We start from the raw sequence: 25,243 nt of genomic DNA on the forward strand, positions 1-25,243 counted from the left end.
CACACCGACTGTCTCCCAGCTAATAAGGTTTTTTCGAAGTAAAAGAGAGAAAAAAAAAGACTGAAATTGAATCTAAACTTGAAAATTGATTTTCAAAAGGGGTTCCAGACGAAATGTCACGGGATGTACATCTAGTTTAGGGTCTGGAGGAAATAACACATCCACATCATCTTATTAAAAAGAACCACAGTATTGCATTGCATTTCCTCTTGTTACCAATCATAATGGATGACATGATATCAACAGACTCACAAACATTGCTAAATGATGTATGAGAGGCCACGGTGTCTGAATGAGTTGCCACATCTCTTCAAGGACACCATGCGTTTTGTTTTAGGACTGGTGTTAAACACAGATCAATGGCTTTCGGCACGTGAGTGTGATAAATTATCGAGAGGTCAACAAGTTAAAGATAAGCCACGTGATTCAATTCGTTTTTTTGAATGTGTTGATTAATCTGATTTGTTCATTTGCTGCTAAAATCTTAAAGGTGGAGTACTCTGTGTTATCGATACTAAGCCCAACTGAAATGGTCCAATGTTTACATTTATGTATATATTTAATTCAAAATACCCTACACGTCGTTGCCCACGCTACAATTGGGGCAGTTTACAGTCTGCATGTCGAACACTGAAATGCAAATTTGAAGTGTTGCGCATGTGGCCCGTCATTATTCACAGTCAAATGACCAAGTTTCACATAATGAAAAAGAGAAACAGCGCGATGAGATGTCTTTATTTAAAGTGGAGGAGGAGAGAAGGGGGTTATCCGAGGTGTTTGAGACAGATGAGGGAGGTGGGGGTCCGGGAGGGGGGAGGAGGCAGGGAGAGTAAATTGGGCGGACACATAAAAACTGCGTCGGGCCAGAGACGCTGGATCATTTGGAAAGTCTGGTAGTCCAGCGCACCGTCCGCCCTAACCCCAATGAAAGAGGGTTGGGAAGCCCTGCTTAGCGCCGGCCTTCACTCCGATCCGCTGTTCTTCCGTCCGTGTAGAGGTGTCGCTTCAGGATTAATGAGCCAAAAAAGCGCACAACCTCTCCGTTAAAGCGCATCTCGGTGTTTTTTCGGCTTTGATCCTGGACTGCCTTACACCTTCCCTTTCATATTCACTTCACTCGAGGATACCTGTACCTCTACTGATGGTAAGCGCTCACTCATGCTGCACACAGTTCACACCACAACTTCAGCGGCGCGGCATTCAGAAACTCAACCCATTCGCGTAATGTTTTTTTATTTTTTTATTATTCTTTTCTGTTGTTTGATGTTTACTTTTATAATTGAGTGCATTGAGATTACGTGGGGAAGTCAAGGCTGTACATGACCATAAATACTCAGTTTTTTTTCCGTGACAGAAGAACGGAGGAAAAGGTAGAGTAAAATGAAAGTATATTTGTTGAATTGCGCAGCGATCCTTGCGGTACTCTTATCAGGTTAAAACGCGTTGTACCAGAGCAGTAAAAAGTGACAAATTGTGACTATTCCTAAAAAGCTCTTACAGGACAAACTTAAAAAAAAAAAAAAAAAAAGTTCATGTTTCCCCCCTGGAATAAGACAGTTTACCCGATTTCACACCTTTATTGCGCCGCGTCATCGTGCGTAATGTGAACGATGTCGATGACACAGCTCCGAATTAATGCCAGAAGAGGAAAATTGAGCTAATTTAGATTTACGCGTAATGATTCCCAGAGGAATTCATGCGTGTTTAAAACAGGTGTCAAAACGGCACATTTGTCTCCAAGGCGCCATTACAAATATATTCTGTTGGACGATTGTTTAACGACATTGTAAAATAAGATCTTGCGCGTTTTCACTTGTTTGTAACAAAACCTGTTTGGTAACAACCGATTATAAAGTAGAATCGTGACATTTAATACAGTAAAACTGCAGCAGGGAAAACCTCCGGCCTGCAGGCGCATGGCGTTCACCTACATTCTTGTACTTTTAATTCTTAACTTTCCCTGGTGAGAAAAAAAAAACACGTTAATGTGCAATCCTTTTATACTTACGTAATTATAATTGTAAAAAGTCGCAAAGACCGATTCAGTTTCTTTTCGTCGTTTCAGGAAAATATTGGCAAAGATGTTGACTTTTAATTGCTGCTGCTGTTTTGGGCTCTTCCTTTTTCTATTTCTTGACCCAATTCAGTTATTGGGTTCGATTATTTCTCGATTAAATTAAGTGAGATTAGACAGACGAATAAGCAGATAAAATTTTTCATCCATGTCGGAATTGACCTATTCCAGAGTGTGAGCTCGTTGCCAACGAACCATTGACTAGATTTCATTGATGTCACTGTGATTTTTTTCACTGGGCAGGAATAAAGTCTCAAACCTCCCTCTATTTCTCTATAATGAGAAACGTTACAGGTTTGTCAAGAACAACGAGGAGACATTTTATTAACCAGTCCAGCTAAATAGAGTTAAAATCATGAAAGCTTTTTTGTTCAGGCCGCCTGTCATCATTAAAATGAAATGATTGATAAAATAAAAACCATTAAACTTTTTTTCCCCCCAATATTTAACATGAAATTTAACATTTAACATGACATTTAACTGTTAAATCAGGATAATGTGATTACTGGCATCTAAAATGAGGATGGGTGTGCACGTGGTAACCTGCTGCACCCTCTTGCAAACACACACACACACACACACACACACACACACAATGTAAAATTCCTCAGGAAACACATCTGAAGAGCTATGTCCAGCGTCTGATCACATTATCTCTGGACAGAGAGTCAGGCCAGGGGGGATGAGCTAGCACCATTTATAATCTTGGAATTCTGTTTTGCCAGTGCTGTTTGACTTTGACAAGTAAATACGAGTATATAATGCTGATAAATGTCGGAGAAAAATCACTCAAAGAATGAACACAACTTAGCATAACTGGAAATTCTTTGCCTGTTAAAATTTTTACTCCTGAAAACAAGCCAGCGAAATGAAATCTTTTTACAGAGTTGAAAGTTACTCCCTGTCCGCCTTACATCTTTTTTCATCATCATCGCACTGTTTTAGCCTGAAGCTTTGTCAGTGGCTGGTTACAGTTACAAGATGTTCTGTATGGTCAGTGTTTTTGAGTGCTATGAATCCCTGTAATCATGGGAGAGGCCCTCGCTGTACAATGAGCGTTTGTTGTAAGAGATGCGCACACACACACACACACACACACACACACACACACACACACACACACACACAGAGTTACACACGTTATACCCCCACCCCATGGGTAATAGTGCTGATCATGTTCTGAACCTCCTCTCCCTTTGCCACGGTTCTCACGAACACATCAGTGTTGGCACACAGCAATGCACGCGCACAGACATGCACACTGACGAGCACACACCATTTAGCTCATGCACACGAGCATGGCACATCACCATTTATTCACACACACACACACACACACTGGATCTAGTGTCATGACCGAGAAAAGGGGGTCAGTCTGAGGTCAAAGTCTAATGATGTTAGGAAAAAGACCCTTGATTGCATGTACAGTGAGCCATGCAGGAGCTGTGATAGTCATTTAGATACTAAGACATTTACACAAATACACACACACACACACACACACACACACACACACACACACACACACACATAGACACTCACGTGTAGAAATGCTTTGGTGTACTACAGTGGAACAAGCTCCAAATGATGACTGAAGGCCTACTACACTCAGGAGCATCAAGTGGAAATGTCTGCTCTGTGATTCTGTTCCTCTGGTTGTAAATTTAGTAATTTTGGGAAAGGATGGTCATAAGAGTCATGGAGTCATTATGTCAAGTCATTTCTGGGAACGTGCTTGAGAAAATATAATCAATGTCAATGTAATATCAAAGTTAAGAGTCGAATAAATGCTAAAGCAAAACACGCTAATGCAACTCTCTGAGCAATAATGTCAAAGATGATGATGTCATCGGTGTCACAACAATCTGTGTGTCACCACAACCTGTGTGATCCTTCAAGTAGGGGAGCATTACCAGAACAAGCCCGATTTGAGAGGGATATTTTTGGTTTCTTGGGTGAGAAGGTTTAAAGCTTGGCTGGGAGACAGTTTATGTAAGCAAGCACCCCCCCCCCCCCTTCACTTTAGATGCAGAATTTACCACTGTTGATCAAAGTGGTGTTATCAACTTTTTGGTCAGAGTGTGAACATGAAATGAGAATTTCAGCCTTTTTTCAATTGAAGTTTGACCTCCTATCTGAGGTATTTTGCTCCTGAGGAATAACTGCAGCAAAGTAGCTTTTGAAGAAGGTTTTTCATCATGTTGTAGAAAAGATGTGATGATGCAATGGGATGTTTTTTGTTAAGTGATCCACAGTCTGTACTGTCGTACATACCTCCTTACATTCCAGCTACAGTAAATAGCTGGCTTAGCCCAGGAGCCAAAATGATAAGCTCTAAAGAGGCGCTTTGGCTTAGAGTACACACAGACTGACATAGATATAGACATCTCCAAGTTCATAACAGCCTCAAATTGTTTCCAACTGCATTAATTTTATGATTTCCCCTGTGTTATTATGTTTCTGTCAGGAACAGGGTCATTCCATCGTTCTGCTGCAGCCACCCAACACCACCTAACATTTCCTGGAAGAACGTGTCCATTGACTGCTCCCAACAAACATGGACTGTTTTCCCATGCTTTATTTTCTGTCGGTAAGTAAGTGGACCATGCATTTCAATTTGTGGCACATGAAACATTGCCACATGTCACATTTTTCCATCTCCCTTTGACTCCTTCTTTCTCTCTGTCCACTGAATGACTGATTTATGTGGCATTCACCAGACTTTATACTCCCTATTGGGTGCTGGGCAAGGCACTTTTGTGAGGCAGAACTTTTCAGTTGAATGTGTGGTGCATAGTCCTTGATTTGCCCTGTGGCTTGTCAGAGGAGACTGTAAGGGACCTTGTGCCCTTATCAAGTTAAGAATTTGCTTTGACCTCAGGGCCGGGGTTCTTCTTTTATTTGTCTAATCATAGTGAATGAGGGTGGAGATCAGGGGGAAGGGTGAGGATGAAGAGGAATAGTTCTCAGTTTCTATTCAAAACCTTGTATTCTTAAACCAGTTGTTTGCCTGTAGAGGAGGCACAGGAACAAATTTTTTATGCCACAGTGCAAACGCTTCCATTAATTGTCTTAATTTGTTTAGTGTGTGTGCGTGCTTGTGAATGTGGTCACCTCTGCTCAGTCTTTCCTTAATCTTTTAGCACCTTGTGTTATCCTTTGTTCCCCCCAGAGACATCATGATTCCTGGTAATCGATTGCTGATGGTCATTTTAATATGCCAAGTCCTGCTGGGAGAGAGCAACCATGCTAGTCTAATACCTGAAGAAGGGAAAAAGAAAGTACCGGGCCTGCAGGGTCGTTCGGCCGCTCAGAGCCATGAATTGCTGCGGGACTTTGAGGCCACGCTGCTTCACATGTTCGGCCTCAAGAGGCGGCCACGGCCCAGCCACTCCACCACCGTGCCTCGTTACTTGCTGGACCTCTACCGACTACAGTCTGGGGAGGCTGAGGAAGCTGGAGCACATGACATTGCTTTTGAGTACCCAGAGAGGTCTGCCAGCCGGGCCAACACCGTGAGGGGCTTCCATCATGAAGGTAAGGAACAAAAAATGTTTGCAAAAATATGTTAATCTATATTAAAAGAAAAGATATATGGTTCCAGCCCAGACACATTACACCATGTGGGGCCAAGCATTCTATTAATTTTAGTAGATATATATTTTGTTAGCAGGGGTGGGGACAACTTGGTATCGAGGAAAAAAAGCATTTCCTGCAACACTTTAAATATGATTGTGAGGTCGTTCCACCCATTTCACCATAACCATGAACTCTAAGGATGTGGTCACCAAACGTCCTCTACGGAGAAGCAAAGAAATAAAAATAAGAAATCCGCTGGACAAGCTCCTAACGGCTTCATTTGACAGAACTCTGCATATCTGGTTAGCAGCTGAATGAAAAGCATACCTTAATACTACTGACATACAGTTCTCACCCCACCCAACAGAACATGGCTTAAAAAGCATCTTGGCCTGTAAATGGAGCGTGTTTCTTAGTCATGTCTCCAGTTTATATGGAGGGCTCTTTTAGGAGGACCTTCCTCAACATACAATTATCTTTAATGCTACTCTGCAGGCTTCTAAATAAAGTTCCTACTGCCAACAGTGCGGGTGCTGAGAGAAGGAACTGCAGTTCTCTGAAGAGATGGAAAAACAGTCTCAGAAGTGGTGTGAAAGAAAGACTGGAATGTTAGAAGGATTTCTGTTTATTGTGACTTGGGTCTGCTTCGTTCTAGCAACAAATGCAGAGGTTTCAATTAGGCCAGGACAAACTCCAGGGTGACGGATCTGTTCAATGTAAACTGAGGTTGGAAAGCCAGACTGAAACATGTTGGTTAAATGCTTGAAACCGATGTTTGGCGAAGAGACTGAGGTGATGTACTAGACTTGGTGAGTAAGGAAGCAATCCTGTAGTGTGGTGAATTGATAAATCTGGGTGAGTTTTAGCATTGGATAACATGCCTGCCCTTTGGGGGAGGAGTGAGGAAGGAGGGATGAGTCAGCCTTAATGGGGGCCATCAAACACACTGGTCACAGTAGCACACAAGAACATGCACTTACATGGCCATGTACCAAGGCTAGTAAAGAAGAAAGAGCATCACTGTTCAAGAAGAAACTTCTGTCTTCAATAAAATGTTCATGCAAGGGTTCCTACTGCTCTCCTTCTCCTTTGATAAAATATGTTAACAGATATTTAGGCCTCTTGAGTGGGAGTACTCACTTTCAGTGAAATACCATTGTGCAATAGTGGAATTCAACTGACTGACCTATCCAAAACATTGTGAGTTATTACAGACTGTAGCAGATGGACAGTTGAGTGAAAATATGTTTTCAGGCAAGGCAAATGTTGAAACAATTGACGATTTAGCAGGAAAGATGTGTTCTTTTACTCCTTGATGACGTCGTCCTGATTCCATTCATCTGAAACAACTTTGTCAATTAAACTACAATACAGACATCAGTGAGCACATTAAAACAAATCAAAAATATTTGATGGAGAATTTGAATTCATTGCATTTCTAAACCCTGCTTTTCAATGACCTTTGGATAAATGAGATTTAACTGTATTGCCTGACTTGTTAATGATAATTCACAATGAAATTGATAAATGTCTTAAGTGAACAAACCACGAGCTAATCAGAAACACAGCAGGTTTTAATAATGAGAACCACCTGGGTGAGATTAGGGCCTGGGTGTGAAATAACAGGGGTGGATCGAGCAGGAAAATAGTAGACACAACATTCCTTTCCCCAACAATGGTGATCTTGCCAGAAATCTGCAGACTGAGCTCGGAACAGGGAGCCTCCACTATGTTTATACTGTAGCTGTGGTACGTTAATCACCATCCTTCTTCTAATGCATGTTTCAGCAAATGCTTAGAGAAAGGCATTGAAAGAAGCGCATGATCCTTTTGAACAGATAAGAACGCAATAAATTTTTTTTTATATTCAAGTTTTTGGTATTCTTGCCTCGAGTTAGTAGAGACAACTGAAGAGTTGACAGGGAAGACACAATGAAGACAGAAGGTAAAGGTGGAGTTGAACCAGTGCCGACCGCCAGTGAATTATAGCAGCAGCACATGGGGCGCGCGCTCCAAACATTGTGTTATCTGCACCTCAAAGATGTTTTTTTCTATTCACCGACACCTTGAGTGTGCATACACAATATTTTGTGTCAGTGAAGTCATCAATGTAGAAATGCGATTTCAGTGTTGTGCTATTGAATCGACTGGCTATAGCAAAGAAAACAAGTATAAGCTGTTTTTTTCCAAACAGAATTCATTATCACTACAATAAAGACTCAAAGACTCTTCTCTGTTTGTTACAATGAACAAAACATAGCGCCTCTGCAGTTTACCATTTTTAATAGGAAGCCATTGTTCTGAAAGATCCACAATGATAGTGTCTTTTACATATCTGTGGAGCAGCTCTTTGTAAACCTCAAATTAACATGATATGACAAATATTCATCCTCTTTGTTACATGACTGTTAATCTCTTCATCTAATTAGTGCTTAGAAGCTCCTAAACCTCATGCTATCTCCCAAATATGAAGATATTTTTTGCTTGATTTTCTTCTTTTCTGGGTTAGCTATTACTTGCTATGAAGTAGCAGTTAGCACCTAACTCAGTTGTGTGTTTACGTTCTTCATGTTGCCTTTGTTTTTATTACAAGTTATGAACAACATGTGAACTTTTTATCAGGCTAATGAAATGTTCCACACGTGTCATCATTTTCAGAGCACATGGAGAAGGTGCATGAGTCTGATGATGACAAAACCATGCCTCTTCGCTTCCTGTTCAACCTCACCAGCATTCCAGAGGACGAGCTACTCTCTTCAGCCGAACTGAGGCTCTACCGTCATCAGATTGATGAGGCCATCGCTGACGCTCTCTCAGCTGACCAGGGTCTTCATCGGATAAATGTGTATGAGGTGCTCAAGCCCCCACAGCAAGGGCAGCTAATTACGCAGCTCTTGGATACACGGCTCGTGCGCCACAATGCGTCACGCTGGGAGAGTTTTGATGTGAGTCCTGCCGTGCTGCGCTGGACTCTTGAGGGTCTCCCAAATTATGGTTTGGCTGTGGAGGTTGTGCACCTCAACCAAACGCCACGACACCAGGGCCGACATGTCCGCATCAGCCGTTCACTACACCAAGAGCCCGGTGAGGACTGGGAGCAGCTACGCCCCCTGCTGGTTACCTTTGGCCATGATGGTAAGGGTCATCCGCTAACCCGTCGGAACAAGCGGAGTCCGAAACAGCGTGGCCGTAAACGTAACCGGAACTGCCGGCGCCACGCACTGTATGTGGACTTCAGTGATGTTGGCTGGAATGACTGGATAGTGGCACCCCCTGGTTATCAGGCATATTACTGCCATGGGGAATGTCCCTTTCCTCTAGCGGATCATCTGAACTCAACCAACCATGCCATTGTTCAGACACTGGTGAACTCTGTAAACAGCAACATTCCCAAGGCCTGTTGTGTGCCAACAGAGCTCAGCGCCATCTCCATGCTCTACCTAGACGAACATGACAAGGTTGTCCTAAAAAACTACCAAGAAATGGTAGTGGAGGGCTGTGGCTGCCGCTAAAACACAGACTAACCAGAACTTGGACTTGGACTGGCGACTTGAAAAATTCAACATGGATGCTAAACAACTCAAAAGGTCTTTACTCCAAAAAAATGTTTCTCTTGGACCCTTATTTATAACTTTTATGTTGAGGTGTATGTTTGTCTCACTTTTTTGTTTCTTTGACAATATGATCATATATTTTGACAAAATATATATATTTATATCTACATATTAAAAAATAAATTGAGTCGTTATTTTAAACATAAAAAGCTGTACAACTTTTCATCATGTACATTAGATTGTATAAGTTTTTTATTGAGAAAATAGTAAAAACAATTTAAAAAGTAAAGTTTATTTACTGGTACTATTTATTGCTTTCATATGATATACGTTTTGGAGAAAAAAATAAAAAAAATGAATTGCTTCTTATAACACTTCCAAGCACATCACAAATGCATCCTTTGTGTATGAACATAAATTAAAACTGCCTAATTTTAAGGAATCATTTCAAATATACAGGAATGTACTCTGACTTTAATACACCTACATAGATAGACGCATAGTAGGAATTATCAACGTCCTATTCTATACTTCCTCAATTTTCAGTGACAATAGCTGTTTCAGAAATGGTATGCCATTTCAAAGCTTGTAGGCCTTTGGTTTGAGCCTCATTGTTCTCAAGTTTCACTTTTATGTCAATTAGGCTACCATGTGGTGGTTGGACACTCACTAATCCAATTGTAGTTGAGGCCAGTTGTCGAGTCTGCCTGTGGGTGTGAGTGATTCTATTGTTCTTGACGTTCCCACATTGGGGGCATGATTGTGGTTGATGCGTCCTTCCCTGATGCAAGGCGGCTGATTCCTCAGAAGAATCAAAGGTTAGACGCTCTGTCTCCTGCCTTTGTCTTTAGCGGCTCATGCCGGCAGAGCTCGGACGCCTGTCTCCAACCTGTGCCCCATCACACAATGGGCTTCTACATCAGTTATTTACAAGCTGACGGCTGGCCCAAATTATATGATAATGTTTAGAGAGAGCAACTCCTTTGAACTGCTTGGGGACGGTGGCTGTGCTTTGTTTCAGAGATCACAGTGTAAACCATGTCTGATGGATGCAGTACAAACTCTGGATCATTAAGTCTGTGGTATAGTTAATGCAGAATTGTCGTCAGTTGCAGGATAAGTACTTTTAATTACTGTGTTACGACAAATTAAAGACTTACAGCATTAGGCAGTTTTGCTCAGTACCATAGGCTTCACGTCGGAGCACATGCCGGCCTTTGGGGCCTCAAGCTGTTGGACGTCCCTTTGATGCCTGCATATCAGCATTCAAAAACAAAGTGGATTGCTGAGGGAGAAGGTGGAGAAGAATTTCATTTTGAAGTGGCTGAAGGCAGAGAAGGTGCTGGGAGGTACATGTCTGTTTGGAAAGAGGAGAGGAGGGGGGTCTTTTCAGCAGCTTGACAGTGCAATTACAGCATTTCAACTGATCTCCCCCACTGAAGTTGAGATAATATCAGCCAGTTATGGTGTTTGTCCTGCCTGTTAATTATCCCACTGCAGTACTCTACACAAAGAGTGGACGTCTGTTTGTTAAAAGGCACAAGGAGGGATGTTTATATAAGTTTGGCAGACTCTGAGCCTCCCATTCATTCCAGCTATACTTGTATCAACCTAAAAATGTGTGTCTAGAGGCAAAGATCAAGCTAGCCTTAGCAGTGGGTCATCAACCACTGGATTCTTAACAATTTGAGGAAATAAATAAATTTCAGTGAGTGTTTGAAAAGACAGCGGTGGGCTCAGGGTTACAATTACAGAATGGGAACATTTTGGGGGGTTTTGTCATTCCAATGTAAAGTGCCATTCAGTCTGATGTAAGGTCTGATGCACGTTCTCACTCACTTGCAGGTGAGTCATTATGCAGCAAGTCTGTTGACACTGTCAGGCTAATTGACTGGATAAAGTCTTTAAAAAGCTTTTTATTTATACGTCCCACCGTAAAGCTCCTTGTTTACTGACTGTAAACCTTCAAGATAATCCTTGCTTACATAGGCTTGTTTGAGTTGAGGAACTCCATAACTCCGTACCTGAAGTCCTCCGTTCTTTTTCACAAGACCAACCAGATGTTAGAGATCTATGTAAATGAGGATATCAGGTAAGTCGACGGACACAAAACAACCAGTATGAAAATTTGATTCATGAGTGCCTCACTTGTTAAGAGGGTACTTGTGTTTTTAACATAACAAGACCGACCATTCAGTTACATGCGCATTCTGTTTTAAATTGCTAATTGGTAGCATTTTTTTGTGACAATGAAACCACTATGTACTGTAGTTTCAATGTTGTGAGACACCTGGTAGTAGAGCAAAACAGAAAAGAAAAGAAGGCTTTAAATCCTTTATGTTCCATATTTTCTTGAGCTGTATCTCATAGAAAATCTTTCAAAATAGAGTATCATCACTTCATGTCTTCACCCCTCTCGATTTCTCATCCTTAAGGCTCCGTTTAGATCTGTAGTACTTCAGTGTTTTAACAACTGCTACAAGAAAGTGGACCGTGTACTGTATTGTTTGCAATATTATTTTTTCAAATTTCAGTTTATACATAATAATTTAAAATTTAATATGTATAACTACTATATAACTACTATAGCAACTATATAATAACTCAAGTGTAGACAAGTAAACCTTTAAAAAAATCACAAAAGACCCTTTAAAGCAATTATTGAACACATATAAAAAGGCACACAGACATGATTCAGACTGATTGTCAATGTGATTTTTGATGTCCATAACCAGTAATCAAATTTTAACTATATACATCTATATACAGTACAGTCTACCATCGTGCATTGGCACATCAATGTTCGCGACTTAACCTCATCGCAGATTTTTGGTAGGCAGTCACGTGTACCGTATGCGCATTCTGTTGGCTGACAGCATCCAGAAGTGCGCTATGTTCGGTGAGTCTCGGACTTCCGTGAGACAGAAAAGTACTTTGATGAGAGTGTGGGAAAATGTAATACAGATAGAAGGTGGTTTAATATCAGTATTGGGAGGGTTCATAAAACTTTAAAGTACAGTAAATAAGATAAATACTTTGTCGTTCTATCTATTTTCTAATTGTGTGTGGTTCCTGGAAAGCATTAACCGCGAGGAACGAGGGTACACTGTATATCTATATATTTACATATCTGCATATATATATATACATCTCTCTCTCTCTCTCTCTCTCTCTCTCTCTCTCTCTCTCTCTCTCTCTCTCTCTCTCTCTCTCTTTCTCTCTCTCTCTCTCTATGTATATACTATATACATATATTTACATAAACACAGGTCAGGGACCCAACAGAACAATGTCATCTGCAAAAAGAAGAGACCCGATTCTTAGGTTCCAAAGCAGACACTCCTGACCCAAGAATCCTTCAGATCTTGGCCGTGAATATCACAAAGAGTGGTAGATTATTTGTAGGAGGATCTGATGCATGTCCCGCTGGACTTCACTGGGGAAATGGTTGGAGACAAAGTCCACAAAAAGCATGCAGAGAGGACAAGCAAACTGCCCATCTTTGCGTCCACACAAGAACAGGTATGAAAACAATCTCCGACCACAAGGAAACCTTGCGGAGACAGTGTTAGCTGCCAATGTTGTGGATTAAACTATATTTGAATTAAACCTGCTTGCCAGCCATTTGTTACTGCCAGCTTTTTATTCTGACATGAAATATGTGACACACTGCACTCCAAAGTGCATGCTTGACTTGTCTGTTCCTCTATATGGTGAAATAGTGACTGTATGCTGTGGTGTAAATGTGAAGAATCAGGTTAGTAAACATCAACACTATTTTAACTCTTGTCTGCCATTGCGCAGATTATTTAAAATACTTTATTAATACCAAATGGGAAAATTCCCTGGGCGAAGTTTTTCAAAGTTTGCTTCTTAAGAGCATCTCCACAGTGCTAGAGGTGAACTGAACAAGTTCACATTCCCTGTCGTGGTCCGTGCAGGACTTAAGCTGGCCACCCTCTGTTTCCCAAGACCTGTGAATTGAGCTACTGTCACCCAATTTCATCTCATGAACAGATGTAAACAAAACAGTTAGTGGAATAAAATCTGACTCCACCAGCGACCCCGTTGATGAGAACATGTGACACAGCTTTCGGCTTTCAATATCAATATTCAAAGGTGAAAACAGCATTTACATGAGGACAAGAGGCCAAAATGCATAGGAAAAGCTCAGTTTTTAAAAGCTCTCATGTTTTGGTACCAGGGGCCCAAATCGTAACAGCAGGTCTCCTGTTCCATTACTGGGAAGGAGTCCATATTACCCGCTCCTGAACCTGATTTGATACAACATACCAGGCCTGTACAGCGCTACAGATGTAGCACCAGAATTCAGTTAACAACATTCACAACTTGTCATTAAATCTTTATGTAATACCTTCAGAGATGCGTTTCAAGAACAAGAAATTACATGGAAAAACACCTGTTGTCCATTCAGCTAAATTAAAACCGGTGAAAACAAACAAGTGATCAAAGAACTTAGGTTTAGCTGAGTCATTTGATATTTATTGTCCTGTCTTAACTCTCCTTTAGCATGTAATGATGGAAATTATCAAATTTGTTGGCTGCCAAAGCTTTTAGAACAAAGCAGAGGTTTCCAAGAGCTGTTTCACATGCTCTTATAAGAAAATCTTAGATTGTTTGCAGACTATTGCAGCTTAAAAAAACCTCTGCAAATGAAGCAAAAAGTCTATCGTGTGACATCTGCAGGGCCAGTTACTGTGTAGTTAGTGTGAACGGACATAGATTAGTTCCAACTACTCGAAGGAATTAGTTGATGCTCTCCTGCTCTGCTGTGTCTATTCGGTTAAGAACCAGGAGGCCCTATTGTGATGATAGCTCGTGTCAGTGCCTCTTGAGGTCATGGCCTCTTGTTTCAGTCCCCCTAGTCATACTTCAGCACACATGCATATACACCCACATCCTTTTTATGGGTATATCATTTTTACACAAAGATAGGCACACACGTTGACATGAAGGTCTGAAACTTTAGACCATCCCGCTGTCCATCTGTAGGGGTTATCTGTGTGACACCTCCTCTTACCGCTGTCTGTGGCTCATCTCCACTCATCACACACACCTCGCTGCTGGCATATGGCAACTGGGACGCTGCATTTAAGAGGAGGCTGTCATCGACGGAATACTTTGACCTCAGGGTCACGGGTGTAAAATCACATATACATAGACCCATTGTGTGTACAGTGCAGGTAATAATAGGAAATAATAGAGGAGAATTTGACTGTTCGGGGTTGAAACACAGTTCAAGACCAAGTCTTTAGTAAGGAATCAATCAATAAAAATAAAATATATGTACTTCATCAATTGCAAAGAGTGATTAAAAGTCTTACAAATTCTTAACAGTCAGCTTCTGTAACTGATTGTTCACATTTATTCCATTTTGTACTATAAATTGAACACAACTTGCTATTTTTATACTTCTGACATGTCTAGTGAAAGCTGAGATTTTTTTTTTTGCTCCACTTTTGCAATAGCCAAAACACTATAGCCAAGAGAATCTTGATTAATTGAAAAAATAATACTTGAAATAATAATTGGAGTCCTACGATTTGTTTTCAGGTGACTTTAGTTACATAAAAGACTAAGAAAACACCACTGTTTCTACAGCCAAAACACAGTTGAATTGTGATCGATGGTTGCAGGGCTTTTGGTTGTTCTCGCTTTCTCTGAGCTTCCTTCAACATTCTGTGTATGTGTGAGTGCACGGCTGCCTTCACGTGCACCCTGAAATATGTGCGCTCTAATAATTCTTCAGTTGCCGTTACGGCCCACGGTGTCTGTCAGTGTGTTAGAAGAAAAACAGTGAAAGCCTCTCAAAGAAAGTTTAATAACAGTAATTGCCGCCTGAGTAATTAGAAAGAGTATCAGATATTTCCATCTTGACAACTGTTCCCAAACAAAGCTTACAGGAACGGAGGGTATAGGCCGGACAGAGTGAATGTGTGTGTCTGTAGTGGGGGTGTTACACACTGACAGTGAGATTAAACCCCTTCAACACCCGTTTCACTCACCAAGCCTCCCTCGCTGGGAAAGCATCACAGTGGAAATTTCCACTTGTCCAAAGCACAACTTGCGGGTTTAAAATTTGGTGTCAAGTGCCAGTGTCGCTGTGTGGATGGAATGCTTCTTTTGTGGGCGAGTCTCTGGTGTAATTTCAGGCAGGGCAGGGTGTCCCCGCAGTAGGCCTTTCTTCCTCAGGCCCTGTGCAGTTTCATTAGGTACGGCTAATGAAAAGATGGCTGCTGGACAACCCAGCCCCCTGACGATCTTCAGGCCTGTATTTAGAGCCCCCCCGCCTCGTATCTCCCACCGAACAGGTGTGCTGCCTGCCCTTCCAGTAGTGCACCAATGCACTAAAATCAGATCTACAGCCACAGGCTGTTCCATAAGCGTATTTTACAACATATTTTTATCTTTTCATCTTTTTAACATCTTAAGTTATTTATACCATAACTTTCTTTGACACCAGCGAACAGGCACTACTTTTTTGATTACGCTTTATGCACCATTCCAAGGGGCAGGGTTGACATCTGCTCCGGTATAAGAGTAAATCTAACATCTATGAATGTCATATTTCCACAAGTTTCTTCTTCATATACTGTACATATTTATAGTCCTGAAGAAGGATTTTTTTCTTACTTCTAGTAATAACAAGTGACAAGTTAAGAGTCACATATCTTGTTCACATCCTTTATTCACGCATATGGCAAAAAATTAAAGGCAATGACTACAGTGATCATCCCTCATTTAACCATCTCCATCATTCTGAACCCTCTGGCTAACTGAGATGCTGTATAAAGCCTCCTGTAATAACATAAAGTTTCTTTATGCAGAACTGTTCCAGATCATTCCCCCATTGGCTTTCTTATGAAACACTAATTTGCCTTTCAGCATGATAATAATTGATATACAGTTCAGGGTCATCTGGTTGCAGCTCATTATTTTGTTCTGTATAGTTACATAGGAAATGTTAGCTACTGGCAGCGGTTCTCTTTTCAGGTGCATAAAAATCTGGGAATAGAGCTGACTGGAGTGAGGCTGAAGTTATATCTCAGTGTTTATTTGCTAACAGACTCGCTCTGTGTTCATACGCTGACCCTTTGTGTGACTCTCTGAGAGGCAGGTGGATTGTGCCTTTGGCTTGCGAGCTACAGTTTGAATGCAACAACGTGAAACCGGAGCTGTAACACAACCCTGAGGCAATTAGGCCCACAATGAAGACGTTTTTTTCACATTCACTCCTTTTGTGTTGCTAAATACTATTTAAGAACAAATAAAATGAGGAATCTCGGGTGCTTGGGCAGACAGGTTGAGGAAAGTGTACAAACAGGTAGCAAATTAGCAGCAGTAGTTTTTGCCCCTGAGCAATGCCTGTTCATAATTTGAGGGAGTCCCTCCAATGTACAGTATGTTCGTCTCTCCTTTGAAGCTGTTGTCCTGGATTTTTTTCTTTTTTTTTTGAAGTGTGTGTTTAAATAGGGACCGGGAATTGGGCGGGGTGGCCAGGATAAGGGGGATGTCAGAGTAATTTGCTGCATTTTGGGGGACTGTTTGCCATGTTCATAAACAGACAAAATAAAAAGTGCACATATAGCAGGGAAAGGTGCAAGAAGACTTACAAGGGAAAGAAAGACTCTACAGCTCATTCCCTCCTTCTCCACCTCCACCCTTCCGTTGCTATAGACCCTTCTCTGAATGGAGTGTGTCTACCGGATCTGCCCAGGATGAAATGTCATATCTTAGACTGATCCTTATCTCTTAATCGCTTCCTTTGTCTCCCATGATTCCCCAGACCCTCCCTGACTTCAGTCCTCGGACGTGGCCCTTTGATGTGTCAACTATGGTTAGGGATGCTGGGGGTGGGATAGTTGTGGTGTGTGCATGCGTGTGTGTGTGTGTGTGTGTGTGTGTGTGTGTGTGTGTGTGTGTGTGTGTGTGTGTGTGTGTCAAAAATGGCAGTCTGGTTCTGCTCTGAGCTAACAAGAGGCCCAGAGGTTATCAAGATTCAATGGCGCTGGAGACCGCTGGAAAGCGTCAATGCTTCTCGTCTTGTGTGGCTCTGCAAAGTGCGCATACAGTACACACGTATGTTTCTGTTTGGTTGCTGGAGAGGAAGAATAATTACTTCTTTTGTGTGTGTTTATGCATTGGTCCAACTCTACACATGGTAAAATCTTAAAATGATGACACATCAGCTCCACAGACTTTCTCCAAGGCAATAAAAGCAGATGTTCGCATTGGTCACAGACAACCAAACATGAAACAAATGTTGAGAATATCAAAAAAGTGTGTAGAAAGAATGAAAAATGTTCATATTCATGATCAGATCCAGCACTACAAAAGCAGGAGTGAGCTTCAGTCTAACGTAACATAGTTGTAATTCTACCTTCATTTAATTCAGTATTTACTACTCCAATTAACCTTCTATGATTATTTATGGAAATTAGTGCAAGTTTACAGTTTTTGAATAAAGTTTTCATTCACATTTTTATCATACACTAGCAAATATATACATTTGTTCTTCAAATGCACAGTGCAGCACATTTATCATAGATCCATTGTTATATTGTATATGCACAATATATGAGAGGTCTAAAAATAACAGAAAGAAAGAAAGGTAGTGAGAAAATTTCATTGAGGTCATCGGAGGGCAATCAGATAAGTTTATTACAAATAGCATTTCACAGCTAGCTATGGATTGTGAAGAATGGTATGTACAAATATGTCTAGAGAACGTGTGCCAAATTAAATTCTCTTATGATTTGATTGCTGAGTATGATAGTGTATCAGGATTAACCGTAGATATAAGGAGAGTGGAATGAAATGGACAAACTAGGCTGAGGGACTGCCGCTGAAAATTTTTGGGTTTCATTTGTGGTAAATGGAGAATGTCTGCTTCAGAAATGTAAAAATGTGATGTTTCCACTCTGCCACATTTCCAGTGCAAAGGTGTGTGTGTGTTTGGTTTTTTTTTTTTGTTTGTTTGTTCGGGTGTGTGAAAGTATACAAGAGCAAAAGGAGACTGTGAGAAAAAGAAAAAGACAAACAGGGACAAGGAGACCTTGTTTCAAAAGGCTTGTATCTTCCAACATATCTTCGAGTAGCCCTATCTTGCTGTATCTCATTCGGGCGAATGACTGAAAAATGTTCATGTGTCCATCATCACTGCTCATTGTTCTCTGTTGGGTTCATTTTGCCGACCCAACATCCGGAGCCTCATTCTTTGGTCCCTAAAGGAATCTCAGGCTGGAGCGAGGGGTGATGGGGGCACATTGTCTGCACCCTCTGGTGGCAGGATGTAACAGCACAACCTGTCCCTTTGTGTGTATCAGTGTCAGCACAACAGTGTTTTTCTATGTGTTCATCTGGAGTCAGTCAAAGAACATGCTTCCTCAGGTGAGAGCACAATGCAGTATGTTTGCATGGAGAGGCCACCCAGCATCATATCCTGACAAAGATCGGAGACCTGGCTTACAATTAGAGGTTTTCACTCCAGCCAAAAGCAACATTGTTCTTTTTGGTGTAAGAGCGGGGCCCTCGCTGGATCCTGAGCCACCTGGAGATGAGGAGTGCGAAAGTAAGTGGAAAGTAGAGAAAAGAATAACAGCATTACTGTCAGAAAGAAAATGTCGCCATCAGAACGGATTCATCATGTAACCCCAAGGCTGTTATTATCGTCTTGTACGCAGCCGGACGCTTTGAAACTCTGAGTGGATTTTCAAGTAAAGGTAATGGGACAGCACTGTTTTCAGCCAGTGGTGTATCTGTGTGTGTTAGCACATCCAAGCTGGTGTAGAGTCTAAATAAGCCATCAGTTTTCCCCAGATTTAGGTCTAAACTTGAATAAACTCTGACACACCCTCCTTACTAGTGATTGTCAAGAGGCTGTTTGTTGCTCTTGGCTGGAGCATACACAACTGCATACATTTAGCTGTGGGCTTCGGGGCATTTAAGAGTGAGATCACTAACATATGGGCCGAGCAGTTAAGGCCTGCAGCCACGAGTCCTGGGGGACAAGCTGTGTACGACAGTATTGATCTTATAGTTTAGACATTATTATCTCTCCCTTTCTGGAAGAAGCTGGTTTACCAAATGCCCAAAGCAGAAACTGAACAGGTAGTAGACATCTGTAGAAAACAAGGGCCATGGTTTCACTTTGTATTCTTATTTTTTCTAAGACGATAAAAAGTCTTATCCTAAGTTGTCATCGTAGAAACCTGAAATTTTGATTGTTGCTCACATAATTTTTTGGGTTATATTACTGCTGACATCCTTCTATCAGAGTGACTTTTATCAATGCAATATTACAAACTTCCCCATTAGTCTTCTCAGAATGACTTCTCCTCTGTAGCATTTCGCTCCAGAACCCTGACCCAAAGACTTTGAAAGGGAAAAAAAAAACTTTAAGGCGTGCAATTAAAGATTTCAGCTGTTAATAAAAAAGGAGTGAATCCAAACAAACAGCCTTGTTGCCTTGGTAATGGATGAAGGCCCTGCTGAGGGGGTTTACTTGTTCTCCTCCTGCCTTTCTGAAAGAAGTATTGAAATATCTAGAATTTTTTTGGAGGCATAAGTTGTAATAGTTGACAGACCTGAGCTGAAGAAGAGAAACTTTGTTTTAGCTGTAATGTCCTGTAAGGATCGGAGGTAATGTAGAGGTCCTAATGAAGACCAGGCTTTTCCAGAGGATGGACTATTTGATACAGAGAAGGGTTTCCAAAGCATTTGCAGCTATTGGTCCTTTACCAGCATATATTTACCTTCTCTGGGGCTGGCTGCCATTATTTAATATGAAAGAATGAGCAGATGAGAGACTGAGGTTGTAGCTGCAATATGATGAATTTACTTTACAATGGCCAGGCAGAACACAGAGTGATAGATCTGGTGGGACAGACCCGGGACTGAGGCACTGACTAGTTAGCATGTGGTGTGTGTGTGTGTGTGTGTGTGTGTGTGTGTGTGTGTGTGTGTGTGTGTGTGTGTGTGTGTGTGTGTGTGTGTGTGTGTGTGTGTGTGTGTGTGTGTGTGTGTGTGTGTGTGTGTTTCTGCAAGAGGCTTACGGCCACAGACGTGCCCGGAAAGGCTTGGAGCACAACCAGTCATTAGGAAGTCAGGCCCTCTGGAGTGCATTATGGGCTGGGTACTGTAACTCCTACAAGCACAGGCTCCTATCAAGTCAGGGACGAAAAAGACATAGAAAAAAAATATCTTCATACCTGTGACAGATAATAAATGCAAATAACTGGTTTCCTTTTACTTACATATTTACAAACGTAATTGAAAACAGGCATAGCAGGTTAAAAAGGTCTTTATGTGTTGTTTGGCTCAGGTCTGGTTGAATGCAGAAGACAAGGGATATTGTTAACTTGTTTAAGCTAAAGTAAAGCATGGTGGAAGCAATAGATGGATGGATAGACAAATAATCTGACTCAGAAGTAGTAATTTGCTGGACAGTTATTTTATTCACAGTTAATTTTGTCTGTGACATAAACTATTTGACAGGTTTTGGTGCTTCATGTCAAATTACCGGTTCTGTTTAAGTGTCACTACATGGACGTGATTTGCTCCGAAAGAAGAGATCTGAATGGAAAAGTAAGGGACATTGCACAACATAATATAACATACTGGCATAAGATGGATGGATGAAGAAAAAGCAATAAAAGTGGATATACAATAAATGTAAAGGCAAATAAATGCAGCTATTTCTGATTTTCTGTAAAGTTTTGTCCTCTGTGGCTTGTTTCACAAACAGTACTCAACTAGGTATTATGTGAAGAGATCTGGTGTGAGAACCCATATTCTTAGGTCGTCTGAGGGGTAGTGGAGACACAAATGTTCATCAGATGATGACTCAGTTTCAAATTAATTCAGAGTTGTATTGATCGGCTGTCATCCAGTACTGTGGTTGCCACATGAGCCGATCCATGTGGAGTCGAGAGAGACCCTTCAACACGGCTCACAGCTTTAATTCTGTTTCATGATTTAATGCAAGCGGAGGAAAGGAATTACCTGGCAAGAATCAGGCTTCCATGTCACAGCGTTCAACATGGTGAAACACCTGTTTTGATTTATTGTGTTTGGGTTGTTGGCAGTGGATGGATTCCAGCACCCAGCTTCTCGCACATGTACTACCAAGAAGATACACATGTCCACTACATAACTCTGTCTCATACACTTTCTGCACACACAAATGCACAAGCTTTTTGACACCATACTCCTCTTATAAATTATTGTTGAAAGATCAGTCGTGGAAAAAAAAAAAGACTTTCTGGAAGCCTGTTGCTGGTTTTTGTTTCTGAGTCTCCTCCTGCTGAGAGCGTATTGGCACACAAGAAGAAGAAACAGGAATGGAAGGTGGACAGGAGAGAATAAAACAGTCCAACTAAGAGAAATCTGAACATACATCAATCATTTCACCTTTTCGATGTGTTTCCACCTGTCAGTGTGGACCTGATTCAAACCCCCCTTTCTCTGAATCTAGGTGTGTTAAAATCAAGAAGCATATTCCCTCCAAAAGCCTTTTCAGTTCCTTCCTCACAAACAAGAAAATAGATACTCCATCTGGTAGTTGTCTGGCTCTCGTTGTCTTTGGGACATGTGAAGGATTTTATCAGGAAAACACCCAAGAACACAAAAGAGCTGAGGTCAGTAAGTTTTGGGAAACTAAGAGTGGGAGAGGACGGCAGATTCGTACTTGTTCTTTGAGATGGTTGTGTGAATTCAGACACTATGCAGTTCAGTGTCCTTATATTGCAAGTAGTCTCACCTAATATATGTTATACGTTATATGTAAGAGTCCAAAACCTGAAATCATTCAATTCTTCCGAGTGACCAGTTGGTAACAGCTCCACCCGTTCTAGCGGTTTCTGGTTGTTCGTCACTGTGGCGTATATACTATAATTAGACGGTTGGGGGATGCAGACGACTGCTCACCAAGGCCAGACGGGGTTCTTCCCTGTCCTGTGTGTCACAGCATGACATCACAGTCTGGATCCAAGGATACCCTATCATTGGTACAATTGGGCAGGACATGATGTGTTTGGGGAGTGACTGAGCCAACCTCAGAGTCCTGTCACATTTCCAGTCCACCACCCAGACAACTCTTTGGAGGAAGTAGCCGAGTGCCAAGGAAGTGTGGGTTGTGCCACTTCAATCCAGGAATTCTTATCATGTTGACTTTTCAAAAAAGATGCACCACATGGCGGTTTAGTTTGCAGCTGGGACAACAAAGTGATGAATGGAGTGGCTAGTGAGGAAGGGATATGCCTACACATTCCCCTCCTCCCACTTCTTCTCCATTTACACCCTCAATCAATTTGCACATGCATACACTGGTCTCAAATCCTCTGGCAGCCATACGGGTGGAGAAATTTGCGAGCTGTGGGTTTTCTGCAGAGCCACTCTCCAGGGCCGTGGCCATAAAACAAAAGCACTTGTAACATGAAAGAATTCCTGCAATTTACAAGAGGAAGTGGAACATCTGAGAAAGGACGTTTGAATTCTCAGTGTGCTCACTGGGCGTAGTGTCAAAGCCGGGGTGGTTGCTTATGTTTCCCCCTACCACCACCACCACCACAAGTCATCCTGCCCTCTATCACACCACCGCTATGCACTTCTTTCCATGTTGAATGTACTTCCTGTTCCCCAATAGACCACCACATCTACGTGACCAGTGAGACCTCAGTTAAACATGTCCACCCCGAGTGCACGCACCTACTGTGCATCGCTGAGGCCACCGAGGTCTTCACTTTGAACCTGGCAGCTTCAGGGAACATTCCTGCCTTGAAAGGTTTATTTGGTTATTTCTTCAAATGTCCTGAGGTGAAATAAACTGCTAAGTAAACTGAGCTGATACAAACCATTTGTAGGCAAGCAATAGTAAACACATTGAGAGGGTCGGTGCATTGTGAAGAATGCAGGCACCGATCCTCAGATGTGTTCTGCATGTGGGTGCATGGGCAACAAAATAAGTGAGAAACTCCATTTTTCAAGTAAAAGCAACAAAGGTACGGGCCTTTTTTTTTATTTTATTTTTTTACATGACTGGATTTCTGAAACTAATCTAATTATTTTACAGAATTATTTTCAGAATCAGGAGATTTTACTTGGTCAATCTACGTAAGCGATAATTTTCTTTGCATGCTGAAACTTTACAATGTAATACAAGCCGTATTCTACACTCTGGAACTTGTTTTGAAAAGTTAGCATTAATGGCAAAATGCCATTCTCCTGCAAGCAAACACTCAGATGGTAGCAAAAGTTTAGAATTTTGGAGTAAAATGAATGTTAAATGGCCTGTGTGCACTTTTTTTCACGTTATTTAGAAGTTCCGAAATGTGTTTGAGGACGCAGCAGTAACCCATTTGTTGGAGAACCGGTAGTTGAGTCATCAGCTCCAGCAGTCTACCGCGCAGCCTCCAAAGCGTGTAACTGATGTGTGGATTGTTATCACTCCGAACCAACATGTGTGTTCATTGGTGTGTGAATGGGAGAATGTTTGCATATGCTGTAAAGCATTAGTCAGTCAGCTTTTTAAATATACCCCACTTACTGTAGTTGTATTACAGTAACAGCCAGTAATTATTGTATACAGGATACATGTATAGATTCAGAAAGAGTTTACACACTGTAAACATTCAGACATTTACAACCAAAATATGTAAACAGTGTATAGAAATACAAAAAAATAATGAAATAAATTTAATTGTAAGGAAATGATCCGGATGAGAAACAGTAAACCCTGAGCTCCATCAGAGCTTTCTGGAAAAAAAAAAAGAAAAAAGAAAATGATTTATTTCAGGAACGGTTCCCTCTGGAGACTACCCTGTTGACAGACACAGTTTATAGACACAGCTTTTAGAAGTGCTGCTTAATTTTCTCACAGTATTTTCTCTGATTAGTTCCATTAGACCTACTGCATGCACGCAATTGCTTAAAAATAAAAGCAGTCTCTAATCATCACACATCAAAATACTTACTTGGAAAGCTGCTTGACATAACATAATTTGAAGGTACATACTTAAAAGGACATGTACAGTTTTAAACAGCTGGTGAATGATGAATAGTTTACAGCATAAGAATATTAAATCATAGAATATGTCCAGGCAGGTGGTGGGTGGATGATCAGCAATAAATAGAATTCAACCTATTCCCATTGTAGGAGACATAAAAGGTCCAAACATATTATTTTGAATATGAATTACTGTAGCCATTTCTTACATAATTATTTACTTGTCCCGTTTCATCTCTTTGTGTGCTGTTCGTCATCCATTTTTGACCTTAAGAGCCCCTTCAATCAGACAAAATTTTTTTAAATCAGATTAGACGGTGAAAAATTGCATAGAATTTTTTTTTTACTTTCTATTTCCAGAGCCCTGTCCTGTCATGTATCTTTTAATGTTTGCTTTTAAAACATTATTAGACACCCACGGAACACTGTCCATCGCATTTGTCTTAAACATTTTCACACTTTGGGGTAGAACTAGAAAACATTTGTCTCTTGATACAAATCCCCCTGAAACTAGGAATTGACACTGAAATCACTTTAGTGCAAAGCTCCCCAAAAGTGGAAATAGTCCTTTCCACTACAGAATTCCTATTATATTAATACAGTATGACATGATGTTTAGCTTTTTTTTGTATGAAACAAATAGTGAAAATTTTCTTCAAATTGCAATGTTGGCCTTTGTTCACGGTCTTTTACTTGAATAAAGCTGTTGATTCTATACTTACCTTTAGACAGTAGTAACTTCAACTTGAGTAAAAAAAACTATGTATCCATGCCACCTCTGGTTTTGCCTCAACCTTGTTTCTCTTTTTGGACAAACACAAGTTTCATAGAGATCTTCATAGCATCTTTTGATTCACTTTTCACTGTTCCTTACAAAGCAGGGGTGGTGAGTGTGTAACCTGTATGTGATGGAATGTAAGCTCATGTTTACAGTTTTCCACAATTTGGTCTGCATTCATGTAGATAATTATAACTTTATGGAGATTTTTTTCCCCCCTGTCCCTTCCTTAC

General features: G+C 41.1%; 1 protein-coding gene across 2 annotated transcripts; it reads left to right on the forward strand.

Annotated features, from left to right (window-relative positions):
• Positions 1–877: 877 nt before the first annotated feature.
• bmp4 (bone morphogenetic protein 4) lies at positions 878–9,516 on the forward strand. Of its 2 annotated transcripts, none has more exons than XM_068339475.1 (4): positions 878–1,144; positions 4,542–4,664; positions 5,247–5,611; positions 8,312–9,516. In XM_068339475.1, exons 3-4 carry the CDS (start codon positions 5,254–5,256, stop codon positions 9,163–9,165), a joined length of 1,212 nt encoding a protein of 403 aa, XP_068195576.1. In that variant the 5' UTR covers positions 878–1,144; positions 4,542–4,664; positions 5,247–5,253; the 3' UTR covers positions 9,166–9,516. The 2 variants fall into 2 exon arrangements, with proteins under 2 accessions (XP_068195576.1, XP_068195577.1); XM_068339476.1 differs by having other exon boundaries at positions 4,548–4,664.
• The last annotated feature ends 15,727 nt before the right edge of the window (positions 9,517–25,243 follow it).

This window comes from Antennarius striatus, chromosome 17, assembly GCF_040054535.1.
Source record: "Antennarius striatus isolate MH-2024 chromosome 17, ASM4005453v1, whole genome shotgun sequence".
Classification (NCBI taxonomy): domain Eukaryota; kingdom Metazoa; phylum Chordata; class Actinopteri; order Lophiiformes; family Antennariidae; genus Antennarius; species Antennarius striatus.

What these genes read in the sequence shown, in the direction of transcription:
- bmp4 (XM_068339475.1), top strand. Translation starts at nt 5,254, where the DNA reads ATGATTCCTGGTAATCGATTGCTGATGGTCATTTTAATATGCCAAGTC. An exon ending in GAGGGGCTTCCATCATGAAG is followed by an intron (nt 5,612 to 8,311) that starts GTAAGGAACAAA and finishes CATCATTTTCAG; the next exon opens with AGCACATGGAGAAGGTGCAT.